This window comes from Symphalangus syndactylus, chromosome 4 (assembly GCF_028878055.3).
Source record: "Symphalangus syndactylus isolate Jambi chromosome 4, NHGRI_mSymSyn1-v2.1_pri, whole genome shotgun sequence".
Classification (NCBI taxonomy): Eukaryota; Metazoa; Chordata; class Mammalia; order Primates; family Hylobatidae; genus Symphalangus; species Symphalangus syndactylus.
In genome coordinates, this window is record NC_072426.2 from 64,559,652 (window position 1) to 64,580,060 (window position 20,409).

Consider the following 20,409-nt stretch of genomic DNA (forward strand, 5'->3'; position numbering starts at 1 on the left):
TGAGATCTTATCAGCTGAACTTTAGAAATAACAGTGAGAGAGAAACATACCATATACAAATACCTTTGTCTTTGTTGACTGCACGTGGTACTAGACTATTAGGCACTGCTCATTAGACTGCCACAGCAACTTCTGACAGGAGCTGAGGCCAGAAGCAGTCAAACACGATGTGCCTTTTTAAAAAATTACATCTCTATGCTTAGTTTGGGAAAGGAATTTTATATTCAAGTAGAAACTTTAGAAAATATGAAAAAAGATTAAGAGATCACATATTATTCTATGTCTCTGAATTAACCTGCTATCATTTTATCATTCTGTTTTTATCTGCATATGAACATTTTGATCTTTGTATTTAATTTTTTCACATGTATGATTATTATTATGCAAGTAACCACATATCTGTTGTAAAAAAAAAAAAATCAGGAAATACAGTTAACTGAGAATGAGAAAATAAAAAATTACAGAACTCTACATCACAGAGGATGTCACTGTAAACAATTTAGTATATATGCTTCCAGAAGGTATCATGTATGATATGTGTATTTACAGAAAAACTCCCACATATATATATTATATACAATTTCATATATATATATATATATGAAATAAACTGTCTTGGTTTATAGATAAGGTTTTAAGAGTATTATAGGTGATTAAAAATATTTACTCAATGAATAAATTCATGGTACTTATTACATATTACAATTTTTTATTTTCTATTCATTTTGATCTTTTCTATACTTCCTGGTAGTAAAGTAAGCTTCACAAGGAAGCTTTTAATTTAACCTTTGTATCTCCAGCTTCCAACGTGACAGGTAGTCAATCAATACTTTTTGGATCAATGAGAGCAAAAGAAAACTCAGAACCAGTAAGAAGGGTAGTAAACAACAGTAGTAAAAAAAAGTTTGAGAGAGAAATGCAACTTATGAAGTACAAATAAAACAGCTCTGAATAAAATTATTTTTGAAGTTTTCAAAATTTAAAACTTTTAAAACATTAAAAGTTTAAAAATCCCTACTGTTACAAAGGTTATTTGTTGAATTAACAAATTTGTTTAATTTGTTAAGGAACAGACAGTTTTCCTTTCTAAGTGGACATCATTGTTGGTGTTTCCTTTGTGTTTAACAAAGAACTCCGAAAGTGTATCTACCTTCCATGGCCATTCCACCTTCCAAAACTACTAATCTTTCAAAATCCAGGACAGACTTCATCACTTATAGAAAACTTTTGCTATTGTATACACAGGGAATCACTTCTCATACTGTACTCACTACCTAAGTAAGTCATAGAATTTGATTAATTACATGTATTAATTATCCTGCACTGTAATTATTTTTACATCTTTGTCCCCTGTTAGATAAGAACTTTTTGGAGGCAATTTCAGTGACTTGATCATCTCTGTACTACCAGTGCTTAGTTTAGAGCTTGTCACAAAGCAGGTGTTCAAAAAATGTTTGCCAAGTTGTTATGGAAATGATTATTTCTAACTTCAAATAAAAGAAGATATAGAAGATTCTAAGAAAATAAAAAATTTAAGTACCTTGTACATAAGCATACATGTCAGTACGTGTAAATATTATAAAATGTTACTTTACCGTTAGGTCTCTGAAGGGATGTAACAACAATCCTAAAGGAAGCTTAGCTTTATTCAGTAAAGCCTGTGTCTGTGGAATATTTGTCAAAGTACACCGAAATGAACTGCAAAGAACATAAACAACATGGAGGATATTAGCTATCAGAGAAAAATACACTGAAGTAGATAATTAAGAACATTTAAGGACATAAGTGAAAATCATATGGGCATGTTACTGTAACTATAAGCAAGAAGGTCCTGATTAATTAGGCATGTATGCAATATATGTCAAAATATCTAAATTAAAGAGTCAACACTTTCATGGTGGAAAAGTAGTACACATTCAGGGAAGACCAACTACTCCATTATGACTAGCCTGGAGGAGATGAATAGGAGCACACAGAAAACATGAGTGAAAAGGCCTACTTCTTTTTTTTTTTTCTGAGATGGAGTCTTGCTCTGTCGCCCAGGCTGGAGTGCAGTAGCCCAGTCTCGGCTCACTGCAAGCTCCGCCTCCTGGGTTCACGCCATTCTCCTGCCTCAGCCTCCTGAGTAGCTGGGACTACAGGTGCCCACCACCACGCCCAGCTAATTTTTTGTATTTTTAGTAGAGACGGGGTTTCACCGTGTTAGCCAGGATGGTCTCGATCTCCTCACCTTGTGATCCACCTGCCTCGGCCTTCCAAAGTGCTAGGATTACAGGCGTGAGCCACTGTGCCCGGCCAAATAACTTATGAAGTTTTAAGGTCAATAAACAAAGAATGAATAAAGGAGATGCCAAATAAGTAAAAAGCAGAAGTACTGAAAGCCATGCAATAAATTTTATGAAGAGTCATTAATATCATGTAAAGATATCTATTTATTCTAGCCTTAGTGTTGTTCCTTGAACACAAAAAGCTTGTTCCTGCTTCAGGACCTCCATATTTGCTATTCATGCAGCTTGGAACCCTTTTATTCCCAGAGAAGTCACGTGGCTTACTCTCTCACTTCACCCAGATCTCTACTCAAATGTTAAAAGTCTTTGGGTAAACCTGTCCAGACTTCTATTTACAAGAGTCACCCTCCACCCGCACTCCTTATTCTGATTTATTTTTCTTCATTGTAATACCCTGAACATTACGTTATATATTTACTAGTTTGACTGTTCATAGGAGAATATAAGTTCTGTGATTCCATAGAGATCAGGAACTGTGTTTTGTTCACAACTTTATCCCCAGCACATGGAAAACAGTGCTTTGCATTTAACTTCCAAGGCATTTGATAAATATTTATCGAATGATTTATCTTAGTATGTTGATACTATTATTATTCCTGTTTTACAGTTGACAAAATTGAGACTTTGAGAGGTTAAGTAAATTGCACAGTTTCATAGCTACTTAGGTCTGCTCAACTCTAAAGCCTGTACTCCTATTTGTTATTTTGATAAAAGAGACATTTTCACAAAACACATACAACTGGGTAGAAAAATGTATGCCTTCCCCTTACCTATGGGTTCTCTTATACATATGCAACATATATTTTTTTTAATAATTTTTTTTTTTTTTAAGACAGGGTCTCGCTCTGTCACCCAGGCTGGAGTACAGTGGTGTGATCTTGCATCGCCACAGCTTCCACCTCCTGGGCTCAAGGGATCCTCCCACCTCAGCCTACAGAGTAGCTGGGACCACAGGCGCATGGCACTATGCTCAGCTAATTTTTTTGTTTTTTTGGAGGAGAAGGGGTTTCGCCATGTTGTCCAGGCTGGTCACAAACTCCTGGGCTCAAACGATCCACCTGCCTTGGCTTCCCAAAGTGCTGGGATTACAGGCGTGAGCTACTATGCATGGCCCATATACTACATTTACCTACGTAGGGGGTGCCTAACCTTTTATACTACAAGGTCATAATTTACAAACTTATCAACCTGATAGCAACTTATATTTGGAAGGATGGGCAGCTGTTTTCAACCTATAATCCATGATGCCTTATATTTTTACGGAAACAATCTTGGCAGTACCTGAGGCACTGATGGTGTGTGGATGGTACAGTGGAAGAAGAGGGGAAATTCTCAAAGCAGCTCCACTTCCTATTTTCTATATTGGAATTCTATATAATATTTTGCTTGAAAGAGTGGTTTGCAGCTTTTTTTTTAAAGCTGGAAAACTACTGCTTTAAGAAAAGGGAAATAGGCTGGGCACAGTGGCTCACGCCTGTAATCCCAGTGTCGGGAGTTGGAGACCAGCCTGACTAACATGGAGAAACCCTGTCTCTACTAAAAATATGAAATTAGCTGGGTGTGGTGGCACATGCCTGTAATCCCAGGTACTCGGGAGGCTAAAGCAGGAGAATTGCTTGAACCTGGGAGGTTGAGGTTGCGGTGAGCCGAGATGGCGTTATTGCACTCCAGCCTGGGCAACAACAGCAAAACTCCATCTCAAAAATAAAAAAAAGAAAAAAAGAAAAGAAAAGGGAAATATTGGCTCTAAAGAATACTAATTCGCCTAATGCAAGGAAGAAGACAATGTTGGCCAAGTGTGGTGGATCACACCTATAATCCCAGCACTTTGGGAGGCCAAGGCGGGCAGGTTACCTGAAGTCAGGAGTTCGAGAACAGTCTGCCCAACATGGCGAAACCCCATCTCTAATAAAAACACAAAAATTAGACAGGCATCATGGTGCACACCCGTAATCTCAGCTACTTGGTGGCTGAGGCACGAGAATCACTTGAACCTGGGAGGCGGAGGTTGCAGTCAGCCAAGATCGGGCCACTGCACTCCAGCCAGCCTGGGTGACAGAATGAGACCCCATCAAAAAAAAAAAAAAAAAGACAATGTTGTTCTGTGAATCAGTGTTTACTTTATGAGGAGGAGAAATTCCAGGAGCAGGAGGATGTCTTCTAAAAAAAAAAAAAAAAGAAAGTAGGACCAGGGGGATATCCTATTCATAGGATACAGAAGAACTAAAAGCATGCAAGAACAAAGACATGAGGCACTGTGAAGTGAGTAACAGAGCTCATTCACATAGAAGTACACCAGGGCTTGGTGGTTGCCAGTGCAGTCTGCCAGCTAAACTTCTCTATCAAAGGAAATCCAGTCTAGATTCAGACTGGATTAATAACTCTGGGAGTCAATGGTCTTCATACTCTATATTAAGTGGGTAAAGAAAATTCTGAGATAAACCATTTATCTAAACCTGTTCTTGAGATTACATAAGTGAGGTCTATGTTCTTTTCAAGCGAAGCCTGAAATTTTAAATATCTGTCCTTATTTAAAAGATATCAGAAGTTATTATTATTGAAAAGTGAGGAAAAAGTTTTAAGAAATATAAAATATAGTTAGATTTGGGTTCCTGAAACCCTTCATTCAAATAATTTCCCTAACATTAGGTGATAGGGGGAAGGGACTGGATTGAGACAGAGATGGGAACAAAAAAAGATGACCTAAGTCAAATTTTACATCTATACAAACTAGAATAGAAAAGTCAACATTAACGAAACTTCCAACCGAGGAAATAACATACTACTTTTACTATTTTTGAAAATCATACAATGTTTTCATCACTTAAGAAAGATTACAAAATAAATAAATACCTACTCTGGGCTACAGTTTAATTTTTTGAGGTCTGCATTCAAGTTAGGTACAGGGGCCCAAACAGGAGTCATGGGTAAAATATTCCTCTCCTGAGTGAGGTTTACAGGTCTCAGGCTTTCTGGTTGTGGAGAACTCTGAAGACTCAATCCTCCTATACTGGAGCATAGCTGGTTGACACCAGGATACTGCTGAAAGAGCAATTCAAAACAAAATAAAACAAAAGAACAATAAAACATAAATAAATTTTCTTATACTACATATACCATATCTCAACATACAGAAAAAGCAAAAAGGTAAGAAAATTTAAATCTGGCTTGGTAATAGAATGACTTAGTATGCAGTCAATCTAAAGCACACTTGAAAAAAACTCAAAGCAAAAGTACTGAATAAATTTGAACCTTATTAGCAAGGTTAACCCTCACAATGAAATTTCAGCAACAATGCTTTTCAGCATTAGCAATCTGGTTTCCCTGAATACAGTTTATACTTGAAAAACAGGATAAATGCCCCACTGTTCTCAAGGTTCCCCTCCCCCAATTATCAACTTTCACAATAATGAGTTGGTACCACAGAAATGTACAATGGTGTTCAATAGGTTTTGCCGTATTTTTTTGTTCCCTGTATTTTTAATATTATCATGAATTAATGGCTTGCTATCTAAAATTGATGTAATGATTAGTCATTATTCTTATGATGTTCAAACTACCCAATCTTTAGCCAGTGAAAGCCCTTTCAAGATGGCCCCAGTGTCCTTTTATATGAACCTAACTAGCCTTTGACAGTTTCCTTGCTTTCTTACACACTATTTTATACTCTTTTACTTCAAATCTAGAATTGTTTGTCTAAAAAGGAATCTTGGCTCCTTTTAAGCAGAGATGATATCTAAAAACCATAATCTGGATGATAAAGGTGCTTATTGCTAGTACGCTGTTATTACTTCCAGATACTTGCAATAGGTAAAGATGGAAAATACACATGTTAAAAGTAGAAGCAAATAATGAGTCCATGTTGACAGTTCCAATTCAAATTTAAGATGACGGGGTTTTTACTTAAGTTCTTTGATTTTATACTGGTATCTCTGTTCTCTTTTGCTACAAATCTTGATTTCTAATGGTAACAGCATTATCTTATCCTATAATATACATTTATAACACCACCAATATTATGTCAGATTATTAAATTTTTCATAGTTCTTTTTGTCCTTACATTATATCCCACTGAGATGTATAAAATACTAGGTTTTAAGATCAGCTTGAACAGTACTTTTCTTGGTATTAGAATGTATCCAACTTGATAAACAGGTTTTTTATTTTATTTTTCATATTTAAGGATCATTTATAATCTTTTTTTTTCTTTTTCTTTTTTTTTTTTTTTTTTTCTTGAGATGGAGTCTTGCTCTGTCGCCCAGGCTGGAGTGCAGTGGCGCAATCTCGGCTCACTGCAAGCTCCGCCTCCCGGGTTCCTGCCATTCTCCTGCCTTAGCCTCCCGAGTAGCTGGGACAACAGGCGCCCGCCACCTCGCCCGGCTAATTTTTTGTATTTTTAGTAGAGACAGGGTTTCACCGTGTTAGCCAGGATGGTCTCGATCTCCTGACCTCGTGATCCGCCCACCTCGGCCTCCCAAAGTGCTTGGGTTACAGGCGTGAGCCACCGTGCCCGGCCCCATTTTTAATCTTTTTGGTTTTTGAGTAAACATAACATTTATATAATTCTAATGTCAAAAAACATTACAATAAGGTACTAATACAATAAGGTATTCAGAGATATCTTATTTCACTCTTGACACCTCCGTCTATAGTTAACTATTTTTATTAGCTTATGGTTTAATCCTTCCATTGTTTCTATTTATATAAGCTAACCATATACACCGTTGTAAATATAGCCCCTTTTTCAACCAAAAAAATGTCCTGGCAATAACTCTATGTCTATACCTTCTGCATTTCTTTTTACAGCTACGGAGCACTCCATTATGTTAATGTGCTATAGAATTCCAGCTAATATATGGATAATGATAAATTCAGAAAAATCACTATTTAACAATCCATACTGAAATAAATGATTCAGGTAGTGGTCACTTGTAATGGAAGACCAATAGATATCAACAGATGATAAAGCCACTAGGTGAAAGCTTAATGAGGAACTTCACAATTAAAGGATCAGGATGTCACTGTATGAGGCACTAATCAAGCCTAGCACTGGTATAAGTGAAATAAACAGCTATTATTTTGAAGTGTACATCACCAAAATATATATTATGGCCTAACTAAATAAATAATTGAAGTAATACACCTAAATATAATCAACTATTAGATCTAACTCCCAATCCATAGAAAATGAAACAGAAATAAGTTAAATGATACCACAAAGAAGCAAACAGCTAAATTCAGAATGTGGGACATTCTACAGAACAAAAGACTCAGTTATTTTACCAAATCAAAGGCATTAAAAAAAGGGGTGGGGCTTGTTTTAACTTAAAACAAGAATTAAGAGACATAAGCAAATACAATTAGTAAACTATTATTTGGGTTTTAATGTGAACAAAGTATACAAAGGCATTTTGAAATAGCCTGGAAAATCTGAATATAGACTGAATTTTAAATGACATTTAGAAAATATCAATTTTGTTGGCTATGATAGTAGTATTGTGGTTATGTAAGAAATGCTGTCCACCTCCCTAATTTTAAAATCCTCAGCAAGAAAAGTGGTGGTGGGATGGGAGGCAGTGTGGACCCATATGAAACAAATATAGCAAAATGTTGACAGTAACTGAAGGTGGTGATGTTAAGGAAAAAAACAACTGGATGATAAAAAGGATTCTCTTGTTTTCTGTAGAGCTGTAAAGAATCAGAAAAAATGATCACATGGATTAATAGTAGCATATAACAGAAAACCCCCCAAAAGACTCAAGTTTCTAAGAATTTAGGATATAAAATAAAGGTGGGATATTTAATCAGAGAGAAAAGACACATTATCTAATAAATGATAGTGAACTAAGGGTAAACCATTCTGCAGGTGAAGGGGAGAGTATGAGACTTCTTATTTACATTATGTACCAAAATAAAACCTTAAATGGATTAATGATGCAAAACCAAAATCATCAAAGAACTAAAAAAAAAAAAATAATATTTTCCTAATCTTAACGCTGAAAAGACCTTTTAAAGGATACAAACAAAGGTAAAAACAATAAAAGAAATTATAAAATGAGGCCAGGCGCAGTGGCTCACGCCTGCAATCCCAGCACTTTGGGAGGCCGAGGTGGGCGTGTCACTTGACTTCAGGAGTTCGAGGCCAGTTTGGCCAACATGTTGAAACCCTATCTCTACTAAAAATACAAAAATTAGGCGGGGCATGGTGGCTCATGCCTGTAATCCCAGCAGTTTGGAAAGCTGAGGTGGGTGGATCACGAGGTCAGGAGTTCAAGACCAGCCTGGCCAACATGGTGAAACCTGGTCTCTACCAAAAATTGAAAAACGAGCTGGGTGTGGTGTGGCGGGCGCCTGTAATCCCAGCTACTCGGGAGCCTGAGGCAGGAGAATCGCTTGAACCTGGGAGGCAGAGGTTGCAGTGAGTCAAGATCGCACCACTGCAGTTCAGCCTGGGCTAAAGAGCAAGACTCTGTCTCAAAAAACAAAAGAAAGAAAGAAATTACAAAATAACTACATAAAATTTAAGTATTTCTCCAAGGTAAAAAATAAAAACACACTAAAATTAAAAACCGATGGCAACATGGCAGAAAATTACAATATACAAACACAAAAGGTTTACACTTATCGCAGACATACAGAACAATGGTGAAAAAATATAAACAGGGATTTCAGTAAAGAAATACATATGACCAATAATTATAAAAAGTTTTTTTGCTTATACAAAATAATTATTGGGGTACTTCACAATATAGAGAAAGGGGCAATTAAATACATTCTTGCTTGAAGTATAAATTGGTACATTATTTCTCCATATTTGACCAACAACCACTGATCAAATACTGTTTGACATCTCCATTAGGTATTTTAATTTAACATGGCCAACTCAATTCCCATTCCTAGACCTTTGTCTTCATTATCTCAGTAAATACGCTAACCTCTACTCAGGTGTTATGCCAAAATCCTAGGAGTTACTCTTGACACCTTCCTTTCTCTCACCCACCACATCCAATCCACTGGCATATAAAAAGTTATCTCTTATCTATTCACTTTTTACAGCCTCCATTATACTACCTTAGTACAAAGAACAACCATCAATTTCCTGAATTAGTGTAGAACTTCAATTTGTCTCCCTGCTTTCATTTTGTCTTTTCAAATACTCCTATCTCTAATCCATTCCTCACACAGCAGCCAAATGATTTTCTAAATATGTAAATTAGATGTCATCCCATTACATAAAATCTCTGATACCTCTCTTATGTACCTCAGGTAAAATCTCAGCTTCTAACTGTGGTCCTTTAGCTCTTTGATCTCATCCCTATTACTCTTCCCATGGCTGAATTCCCACAACACTGGGACTTTATTCCTCAAACATGTCAAACTTGTTGCTGCCTTAAGTCTTTGCATATCAGTTTACTCAGCCTGAAATGCTTTAACGACAGATCCTTCCATGCTTTTTCTTGTCTTCCATGTTAACTCAAACCTAACTTCTACAATGAAGGCTGCTTATCTGACCACCTACTCCACATTTTCACCCCAGAAACTACTTCAATTTGTCGTACTTCATAGCACTTGTAACTACTCGAAATTAATTCTTTATTTGTTTACTTATTTATTGTCTTATTAATCCTGACCTCCCATCAACCTTCTTAAGAGCAGGAACTGTTTTGTTCACTGAGCCTCCTCTCGTATTCTCAGTGCCTAGAATAGTACTACCATAGAGTAGGAATAAACTTCTATTGAGTAGAGAGAAATTCTAAAGTCTTAAAGAATTAAATGCTGGCCGGATGCGGTGGCTTGCGCCTGTAATCCCAGCACTTTGGAGGCCGAAGCAGGTAGATCATCTGAGGTGAGGAATTTGAGAACAGCTTGGCCAACATGGTAAAGCCCCATCTCTATTAAAAACACAAAAATTAAGCTGGACATGGTAGCACATGCCTATAATCCCAGTTACTTGGGAGGCTGAGGCAAGAGAATTGCTTGAACCTGGAAGGCAGAGGTTGCAGTGAGCCGTGATCGTGCCACTGCATTCCAGCTTGGGACACAGAGTGAGACTTTATCTCACAAAAAAAGAAAAAAACCAATTAAATGTTTTGATTCTGTAATTCCACTTAAGGAAATAGTTAAGATAAATGCACAAATGTGTGTGTGTAGTCACGTCGCTTAATGATGAGGACATGCTCTGATAAATGTGTCGTTAGGTGACTTTGTCCTTGTGCAAACATCACAAAGTGTACTCACAAACCTAGATAGTATAGCCTATTACACACCTGGGCGATACGATATAGCCTATTGCTCCTAGGCTACAAACCTGTACAGCACTGTTACTGTGTTGAATATTGTAGGCAACTGCACAATGATATTTGTATATCTAAACACAGAAAAACTACAAGAACAATATAGTATAAAAGATACAAAATGGTACGCTTGCATAGGACACCTAGTATGAATGGAGCTTACAGGACTGGAAGTTGCTCTGGGTGAGTCAGTGAGTGAGTGGTGAGTGAAGGTGAAAGCCCAGGACACTACTGTACCATAGACTTTATAAACACTGCACATTCAGGCTTTATCAAACCTATAAAAATATAGTTTTTGGCCAGGCATGGTGGCTCACATCTGTAATCCCAGCACTTTGGGAGACCTAGGCGGGTGGATCACTTGAGGTCCAGAGTTTGAGACCAGCCTGAACAACATGGTGAAACCCCATCTCACTAAAAATACAGAAATTAGCCGGGTGTGGTACTGGCAGGCGCCTGTAATCCTCCAGCTACTTGGGAGGCTGAGGCACGAGAATCGCTTGAGCCCAGGAGGTAGAGGTTGCAGTGAGAGCCAAGATTGTGCCACTGCACTCTAGCCTGGGTGACAGAAGGAGACTCTGAAGGAAAAAAAGTTTTTCTTTCTTCTGTGATACATTAGTTTACTGTAACTTCTTTACCTTATAAACTATTTATTTTAAGAGGTTGGTGCAAATGTAACTGTGGGTTTTGTCATTTTTTTTTTTTTTTTTTTAAGACGGAGTCTTGCTCTTGTTGCCCAGGCTGGTGTGCACTGGTGTAATTTTGGCTCACTGCAACCTCTGCCTCCTGGGTTCAAGCGATTCTCCTGCTTCAGCCTCCCTAGTAGCTGGGATTACAGGCACCCGCCACTGTGCCCAGCTAATTTTTGTATTTTTAGTAGAGACAGGGTTTCACCATGTTGGCCAGGCTGGTCTCAAACTCCTGACCTCAGGTGATCCACCCACCTCAGCCTCCCAAAGTGCTGGGATTACAGGTGTGAGCCAATGCGCCTGGCCTGTCATTACTTTCAATGGCAAGAACTGCAACGACTTTTGCACCAATCTAAATAACTTTTTGACCTTTGCAAAAACCATGTAAAACACCCATTGTACAGCTGTACAAAAAATGTTCTTCCTTTTACAGCCTTATTCTATAAGCTTTTTTCTATTTTAAATTTTTTTCTTTTTAAACTTTTTTGTTGAAAATGAATACACAAACACACACATTTGCTTAGTCCTACACAGGATTAGGATCAATATCACTGTCTTCCACCTCCACATCTTGTCTCACTGGAAGGTCTTAAGGTGTAATAACATGTAAGGAGCTGTTATCTCCTGTGATAACAATGCCTTCTTCTGGATACTTCCTGGAGGACCTGTGTGAGGCTGCTTTACAGTTAACTTTTGTTTTTTATAAATAGAAGGAGTACACTCTAAAATAAAGATAAAAAGTTTAGTATGAGTAAATATATAAACCAGTAGTCATTTATTTTCATTATCAAGTATTATGTACTGTGCATAACTGTATGTGTTATACTTTTATATGACTAGAAGTGCAGGTTTGTTTGATGCACAGCATCACCACAAACACATGAGTAATGCACTGTGCTATTATGACATTAGCACAGCTACAAAGTCAATAGGTGACAGGAATTTTTCAGCTCCATTATAATCTTACGGGACCACCATCATATATGTGGTCCATCATTGACTAAAATGTCATTATGCAGCACATGACTGTATGCATGTGTGTTTATGTATGATAAAGTACGTGCGTGTATGTGTGTGTATATACACACACAAGGATTTGTTTTTCTTTTGTAACAGGTTCTTGCTATATTGCCCAGGTTGGTCTCAAACTCCTCAGCTCAAGTGATTCTCCTGTCTTAACTGGGATCACAGAAGCACACCAAGCTTAAAATAATGTTGATTTTGAAACTGCGTTATGCCCCACAAATGGGAGACTCATTATAAAACATACAAGTACCAAAATGATGAAAGATATAATAAGAAAGGTTTCTTCTTACACTGTTAAATAAATTTAAACATTTTCCAAAGTGATATTTGTATTTTTCAACTTCTTTTGTTTGTTTAAACAAGTCATCTAGACAATCAGCTTCTTTCCTGGCTTCCCTAGCAAGGTGTAGTGAAAGAAACCTGGAAGGACAGACTCCAAGCATTGCTGTTTACAACCTGGTAGAAATACTGGTTAATATTTATTAATATTTTTCCTCTTGTTTATCTGCATTTTCTCTAATTGATCTCACTAAATTTGCAATTTTAAAAAGCTATATAGTATCTATATCTGGTTTTTCATATATTCACCGAAAATACTTTTCTAATTTTTATTTTTGTTTTTAAATAGCCTTTTTCCTGTTTTTCAACTCTAAAAAACAAATTTTAAGGTGTTTTTTTTTTCCCTTCAAAAACCAACTGTTAGGGTTTCCCACTACTTAATAAGTCATCTCAAATTAATCAATACAAAGAAAAGCCCTTACACAGAGCTCTTTTATTGCGCTACATTAGGTACAACATTTAAGGGCATCTCAACTTTATTATGACTGTTAAGACTGTTTAAAGCTAAGCTAAGATATTATTACCCTACCTGGAACTTCAAAAATAAATGGGCCAGGCGTGGTGGCTCACACCTGTGATTCCAGCACTTTGGGAGGCCAAGGTGGGCAGATAACAAAGTCAGGAGATCCAGACCATCCTGGCTAACACAGTGAAACCCCATTTCTACTAAAAATACAAAAAATTATCTGGGCATGGTGGCACATGCCTGTAGTTCCAGCTACTTGGGAGGCTGAGGCAGGAGAATCGCTTGAACCTGGAAGGTGGAGGAGGCAGTGAGCCGTGAGCGGACATTGCGCCAATGCACTCCATCCAGCGTGAGTGACAGAGCAAGACTCCGTCTCAAAATAAAAAAAGGCTTCTTTTAAAAAAGTTTGATAATTTTAATCTTCAATGAAAATTTATAATCTTTTTTTAGTAGATAGGTAAGAATTTAAATGTAGGTCCTAGCTGTATACCTAAATCATTAGTGTTCACTGCCCCTAAAACAGTAATGTTCAAAAAATGATTTTAAATTCAGATCAGACAAAAATAGCTGCTTATAATCTTCCTTGGAAAGATCCATCTATCAAGTCTGAGTATAATTTTTTACTGTACAAATCCTTACCAGTTAAAGAGAAAAAAAGAGCTTAATTCTGAACTGCAAGGTCTTTTGCATTCTTAGAACCCAGCCTGGTACTGGACAGGTGATTTCACTTATTTGAGTTTCTATTAAGGAAGGTGACTATTTAAAATTTAAAAAGTCAAAATTCCAAGTGTTGACAAGAATGTGAAGCAACTGAACTCTCACACACTGTTAATGAGGCATAAATCAGAATATCACTTTGGCAAACTGTCTAGCTTTAACTGCTAAAGTTGAAAAATGAATATCCAATGGCCCAGCAATTCCATTCCTAGATGTATACACTCACTAAAAGACAGGGACAGAAATGCCCATAATAGCATCATTCATAATGGCCCCACACTGGAAAGTTACCCCAATGCCCATCAACAATAGAACAAATAAACAAACTGGTCTATTCACATGATTGAGTACCACATAACAATGCAAATGAATGAATTACAATCACACAATAAGCATAATGTTGAGCAAAAGAATCTAGACACGAGTACATATGGTATGCTTCCAATTATGTAAAAAAAAAAGAAAGGTGGGAATGGTTGCTTTCTAACAGTCTACTTCTAAATGTTTTGGCTTTATGATGCTCACTTAAGTGTGATTAATAACCCAGGTTACTTTTTAGTATATCTTTGTCCCCTTTATCCAAACTTTCCTAACACTGGTACTAGACCCAGAATATAAAAAGGATTGTGATTACAGAATAAAATGATGTTGTATTTTTTAATTCTGGTAGAATATTTATTTTTACTCTTAACCCAAAGGTAATTTTTTGATTTTCTAAAATGACCTCCCAAATAAAATACGAAATGAAAAATACTTCCTACACTCCTTTGTCACGGGTCAGCAAACTTTTTCTGTGGATAGTCAGAAGGTTATTATTTTAAAGCTTTGAGAGCCACATGATCTCTTTTGCAACTACTCAACTGTACTACTGTAGTGCAAAAGCAGCCATAGACAATAACATAAAAGAATGGGCAAGGCTGTATTCCAATAAAACTTTATTTACAAACAGGCAGTGGGCCCGATTTGGCCAGAGGGCCATGGTTTGCAGACTATTGTCCTAAGTCATTATGTAAGACCATTTACTATTTCAAAATAATTTTTTTTTTCTCCTTGCTCAACACTTCCAAGAATCAATCCTTTCTTTGAACCTGGTTTCCTTGTCATAAAAATTCTAAGTAAATAATATGTTACAACCCCAAATAGGAATCTGCCTAAAAGTACAAGAGTCAAACAGGACAGACTTAAAAATTGTTTCACATGAAACAACAGAGCCATAAAGAAAATCTAGCAAAATGGGAGGCAGAGAAATCTGTACTAACCAACCATATTCCTCTAATGTCTCTCAGTTTTCTTTCTCCCTTTTTCCTCTGTACTTTCATTCTAAGGTTAAATTCCAGAAACAAATAATTTTCCTTTTTCTTTTGCCCCACCCCTGCTCAAGATGGGCTCTTGGTATGTCACCCAGGCTAGATTCAAACTCCTGAGCTCAAGCAATCCTTCTACTTTAGTCTTGAGTAGCTAAAACTACATGAGTAAGCCACTGCTCCTCACTGATGATCCTATTTCTCATTTTCATTCTTACTTCACCATAAAATTTCTGTAAGGTTAGTCAACTGAGAACAGTTTTCTGTAAGTAGCAATACTCTTGTCATTAAAATTGTTTCCTGGCCAGGCGCAGTGGCTCACACCTGTAATCCCAGCACACTTTGGGAGGCCGTGGCAGGCAGATCACTTGAGGTCAGGAGTTCAAGACCAGCCTGGCCAAAATAGTGAAACCCCATCTCTGCTAAAAACACAAAAATTAGCCGGGCATGGTGGTAGGCACCTGTAATCACAGCTATTCGGAAGGCTAAGGCAGGAGAATCGCTTGAACCTGGGAGGCAGAGGTTGCAGTGAGCCGAGGCAGCGCCACTGCACTCCAGCCTAGGCGGTAGAGTGAGACGCCATCTCAAAAAAAAAAAAAAAAAAAAATTTTTTTGTTTCCCTATATTTTATTTTCTTCTCAAGAAATATAGATGTGAATGAAATACTGTCAAGTATTTAACTGTATAAATATCATATCAGTTGTTAAACTGCTAGGTTTATGCGGTGGCTCCAGAAAAGGTCATGTCAGAATGGGTCCTAGCAGCAGTGATATAGGAGTTAAAAAGAAATCACTTAGGCAGATAGTGAGGGTATGGGAATCCTCACTAAGGCCTTCCTTTTTTTTTTTTTTTTTTTTTTTTGAGACGGAGTCTCGCTCTGTCGCCCAGGCTGGAGTGCAGTGGCGCAATCTTGGCTCACTGCAAGCTCCGCCTCCCGGGTTCACGCCATTCTCCTGCCTCAGCCTCTCCGAGTAGCTGGGACTACAGGCGCCCACCACAACGCCCGGCTAATTTTTTTGTATTTTTAGTAGAGACGGGGTTTCACCGTGGTGTCTATCTCCTGACCTCGTGATCTGCCCGCCTCGGCCTCCCAAAGTGCTGGGATTACAAGCGTGAGCTACCGTGCCCGGCCCAAGGCTTTTCTTTTTAATGAAAAGCAGCCCCAAACCATTCTCTAACGAAGAACAGCCTGTAAAATCGAGCTGCAGACACAGACAAGCAAGCTGGGAGCCTGCAAGAGTGAATGCCGGCAGGAACTAGGGGATAGACTTGTTCAAGATGGCGGCTCCATCATCCCTTCTCTGCCAGTCACGTGTACAGTAAAGAGCAGACAAGATGGTGCTGGCCAAGGATAATTCATTTGCATAGTAAGATTAGGGTAGGGCAACCAGCCTTTCCCCCAACACCTTATGTAAACGTCACAACTAATCAAACCGATCTGCGAGCCCTAGGTAAATAAGACATTGCCTCCTCAAGATGGACTATAAAATTTGGTGCATCCACCTCCAGCCAGTGTTTTCCACTCAGAGGACCCTCTCTATGGAGAAAGCTGTTTCTCTTTCTCCTCCCTTCTGCCTATTAAACTTCCACCCATAAACTCCTCGTGTGTGTCCGCATCCTAAATTTTCCTGGCTGCAAGATGACGAACCACGGGTTTAGACCCCAGACAATGTAGCCACGTCAGCGGTAAATGAGCATGTGAGCCTATGAGCATATTTATGTGTGTGGAGGCTCTCATCAAGGTGAGTTATGTGTCATAAAGTTCTTTAAATGCAGTGTAGGGACCAAATCACATTTTACCTGTCATTTTCTAAGGAGAATGCCAGCTTGATAATATAAAATTTTTTTAAAAACTTAACATTTACTTAAATTTTCTGATTATAAAATTAATACTTGCAATTGTAGACTCTGAAAAATAAAGATACAATGAAGAAAAATAAAATCATAGCTAATATCTTGATCTAGATTTAACCTCTTTAAAAATGTGATATTTATATTTCATTTAATCTTTTTCTACATATATACACACAAAAAAGCTGAGATCAAATTCTATGTATGTTTGATCTAGGCTGACATGTATTTGTACCTATGATCCAAGTGGTACAAATCATAGGTACAAATCCCACCAGGAATTTGTCAGAATTAAGTTTTATAACTGTTACAATGTGTGTATATGACCGAATACATACTTGAGGATATTGCTGGAATCCAGAATATACTGGGTTACTGGGCTGTACTCCAGAAGTAAGTGGTGCTGTAGCATTCTGATAACCAGGCTGAAGTGTTGGATAGCCATAGCCAAAAGGCTTAGCCATTTTTGAAGGCTGAGGGATGACAGGAGCTGGAGCTGAAGCTGGAGCTGGAGCAGAAGCAGGATCAGGTTCAGGGGCGGGATCAGGAGCAGGACTGCTTGCTGATGAAGAAAGCATATCTAAAAAATGGAAACACATGGTGTTAACAACTGAAAATCAAGACTCCACAAAGACTAGACTCCTGATCCAGTCCATAACCCTTGACATTTCCTTTTTTCTTTTTAAAGCTTTTTATTCTAAGAAATTTTGGACACACACAAAGTAGGGAGAATGATGAACCCCATATACTTATGACTAAGCTTCAATAATTATCAATATTTTGCTAATCTTGTTTTACATGTTGTCATACTACATCTTTTTTTTTATTCGTTTTTACAGAAACTCCACCCTATATTTTACATCATTTCACCAACAGACACATTAGTTGGTATTTCTTTTTTTTTAAATAGAGATGGAGTCTCCCATGTTGCCTAGGCTGGCCTTGAACACCTGTGCTCAAGAGATTTTTCTACCTCGGCCTCCCAAAGTGCTGAGCATACAGGCGTGAGCCCCTTGAGTTGGTAATTCTAACAGATAAGAACAATATATTTATATAATACACACACACACACACACACACAAAGTTAATAAAGTTTTAAAAAATTCTCTCAGCAGAGACTAAGCACCGCAAAACAAAGCAAGCAATTAAAAGGGTGCCAACTACTCTTTTCTCTAATTTGCTTTATCTAACCCTACCATCTATATAAAAACTAACTCTATGGAAGGAGTAGCATGTTTCCATAATCCCCTAAAAATATGCATTATTTGCAGTAGCAAAACTGTCAGTCAAGTATGAAAGATAGTGTCTAGAGGCTGGGCGTGGTGGCTCACTCCTGTAATCCCAGCACTTTAGGAGACTGAGGTAGGTGGATCATGAGGTCAGGAGTTTGAGACCAGCCTGGCCAACATGGTAAAACCCCGTCTCTACTAAAAATACAAAAATTAGGTGAGCGTGGTGGCGGGCACCTGTAGTTCCAGCTACTCAGGATGCTGAGGTTGCAGTGAGCCGAGATTGCGCCATTGCACTGCAGTCTGGGCCACAGGGCAAGACTCTGTCTCAAAAAAAAAAAAAAAAAAAAAAAGATAGTATCTAGAATAGTGTCCTGCTCCTAGAACAATGTTTAGTATGTAATAAATGTCAAATACAATGTATTTAATGAATGAATGCCCTTATTTAAATTTAAAACAGAAAGTGGAAAACAAAAAAACTGCAGAAAACTTAAATATCATATACAAAAACAATAACAACAAACAGAAACTCTAAAAGTTACTCTACACATAACCATTATTAACAATTTGGCATATTGACTGTTTAGTCCTATTTTGAAGTCAACTCTACAATGTGCATTCATTTTAGTTCATAAGATATCCTTCACCAGCATTTGAGATTCTGCAAAAATATATTCTTAGAAACATTTAACTGAATCAATCTTTTTTTTTTTTTTTCTTGAAGAATCACATCTCCTTATTGGGTCTAATTCTGAATATACATTCCTAGACATTCTGCTATCATCTTGTGCTGATTAGGCAAGGATCAGCTTACTGGCTTTCTGGTAACCTCCCAGACTTCTTAAAAGGATAAGACCTTCAACACGGTGTCATAATCCTTAGATCTCTTGCTTGTCCCTCTTCATGGTAATGGAAACATAGGCAGAAAGTTCTCTTAACATGACAAGTTATCAGCATAAGAAATAAAAAAAAAAAAATGGGGCTGGGTGCAACGGCTCATGCCTATTATCCCAACACTTTGGAAGGCCGAGGTGGAAGGACTGTTTGAAGCCAGATGTTTGATACCAGCCTGGACAACAAAGTGATACCCCATCTTTATGAAAAGAAAAAAAAAAAAAGCTGGATATGGTAGTGTGCACCTGTAGTCCCAGCTACTTGGGAGGCTGAGGAGGGAGGATGGCTTGAGCCCAGCAGTACCAGGCTACAGTGAACCATGATCATGCCACTGCACTCCAGCCTGGGTGACAGACTGAGACCTTGTCTCAAAAAAAAAAAAAAAAAAAAAAAAAAGGAGATGAGGAAAGAGGTAAGAAAATTGGAGTTATAAACATGAAGGTCTAAATCTTCTCCCCTTCTTCAGGAAAGAATAATATTTCTACGTTTCTATAGATCTATTCTAGTACCTGACATATAGTAGGCCTACAATTCATTTAACATTACTGCTACAGATGCTCACATAGTTCTTTAATTTTGGTGTAGTATAAATAGGAAGAAAGCTTGTCCAAGGTTACTGAAATACTCTCAACACATAGTTCATTATAAGATTAGAATTTGTTGACTGAATGAATACAAAGAAACCAAAGTCGGACTGCAGGGCCAGAATCTTTCAACTATACTACACTAGACATTTCATTTCACATTAATCTAGAGCTCATGGGATACTATATGGTTGTTCATCTTTTAGTAAATGAAGCAACTCTTCTAGAATATCTTGATAAGAGATTGTTTTTGGAACGGTTTACAACTTCTTACACACACACACACACACACAAAATTCCTAAGGGAAAAATTCTTAACTACAAAAAACTGAGTCGTTTATTCAAGTATTTTTAAAATATTACAAGGGAATTCCACATTGAGCTGAAAAGATTAAAGTTTTCTACTGATTCATAGAATAGTGATAGCAAGATAGTATGGTGTTTTTTTTTTTTTTTTAAGTATAGCACATTCCAACTTCAATTAAACTTCATCCTGGATCATCAACAAGAGATAAGAAATAAAAAGAAGGGCAAAAGTGCTTTTTCTGTTAGTTTTGAAGCTTGGAATCATTAGGAAAAGAGAGACAGAGGTCAGGTACAGTTGTCAGGTTGTCAGTGATAGGAGACAGGAGGGCAAGAAAAATCATAGTATATTAAAATGAAATGATAGTTTTTTCTTTCAATACTATCCACTCCTGTACTTGAATGTAATGGTTAAAGTGATTTCC

At 37.4% G+C, this 20,409-nt stretch overlaps 1 protein-coding gene across 7 annotated transcripts in view; it reads right to left on the reverse strand.

The window, feature by feature from the left end:
- SEC24B (SEC24 homolog B, COPII coat complex component) overlaps positions 1-20,409 on the reverse strand; it is a 106,920-nt gene that overhangs the window by 28,821 nt on the left and 57,690 nt on the right. For 4 of the 7 annotated variants that reach the window (XM_063637272.1, XM_055274899.2, XM_063637271.1 and 1 more), the window contains 3 exons: positions 17,313-17,554; positions 5,146-5,330; positions 1,596-1,698 (listed from right to left, as the gene is read on the reverse strand). In XM_063637272.1, the coding sequence (XP_063493342.1) occupies positions 1,596-1,698; positions 5,146-5,330; positions 17,313-17,554 (530 nt within the window). The remainder of the gene's footprint in view (positions 1-1,595; positions 1,699-5,145; positions 5,331-17,312; positions 17,555-20,409) is intronic. The other 3 variants (XM_063637273.1, XM_063637270.1, XM_055274897.2) reach the window with 1 other exon arrangement.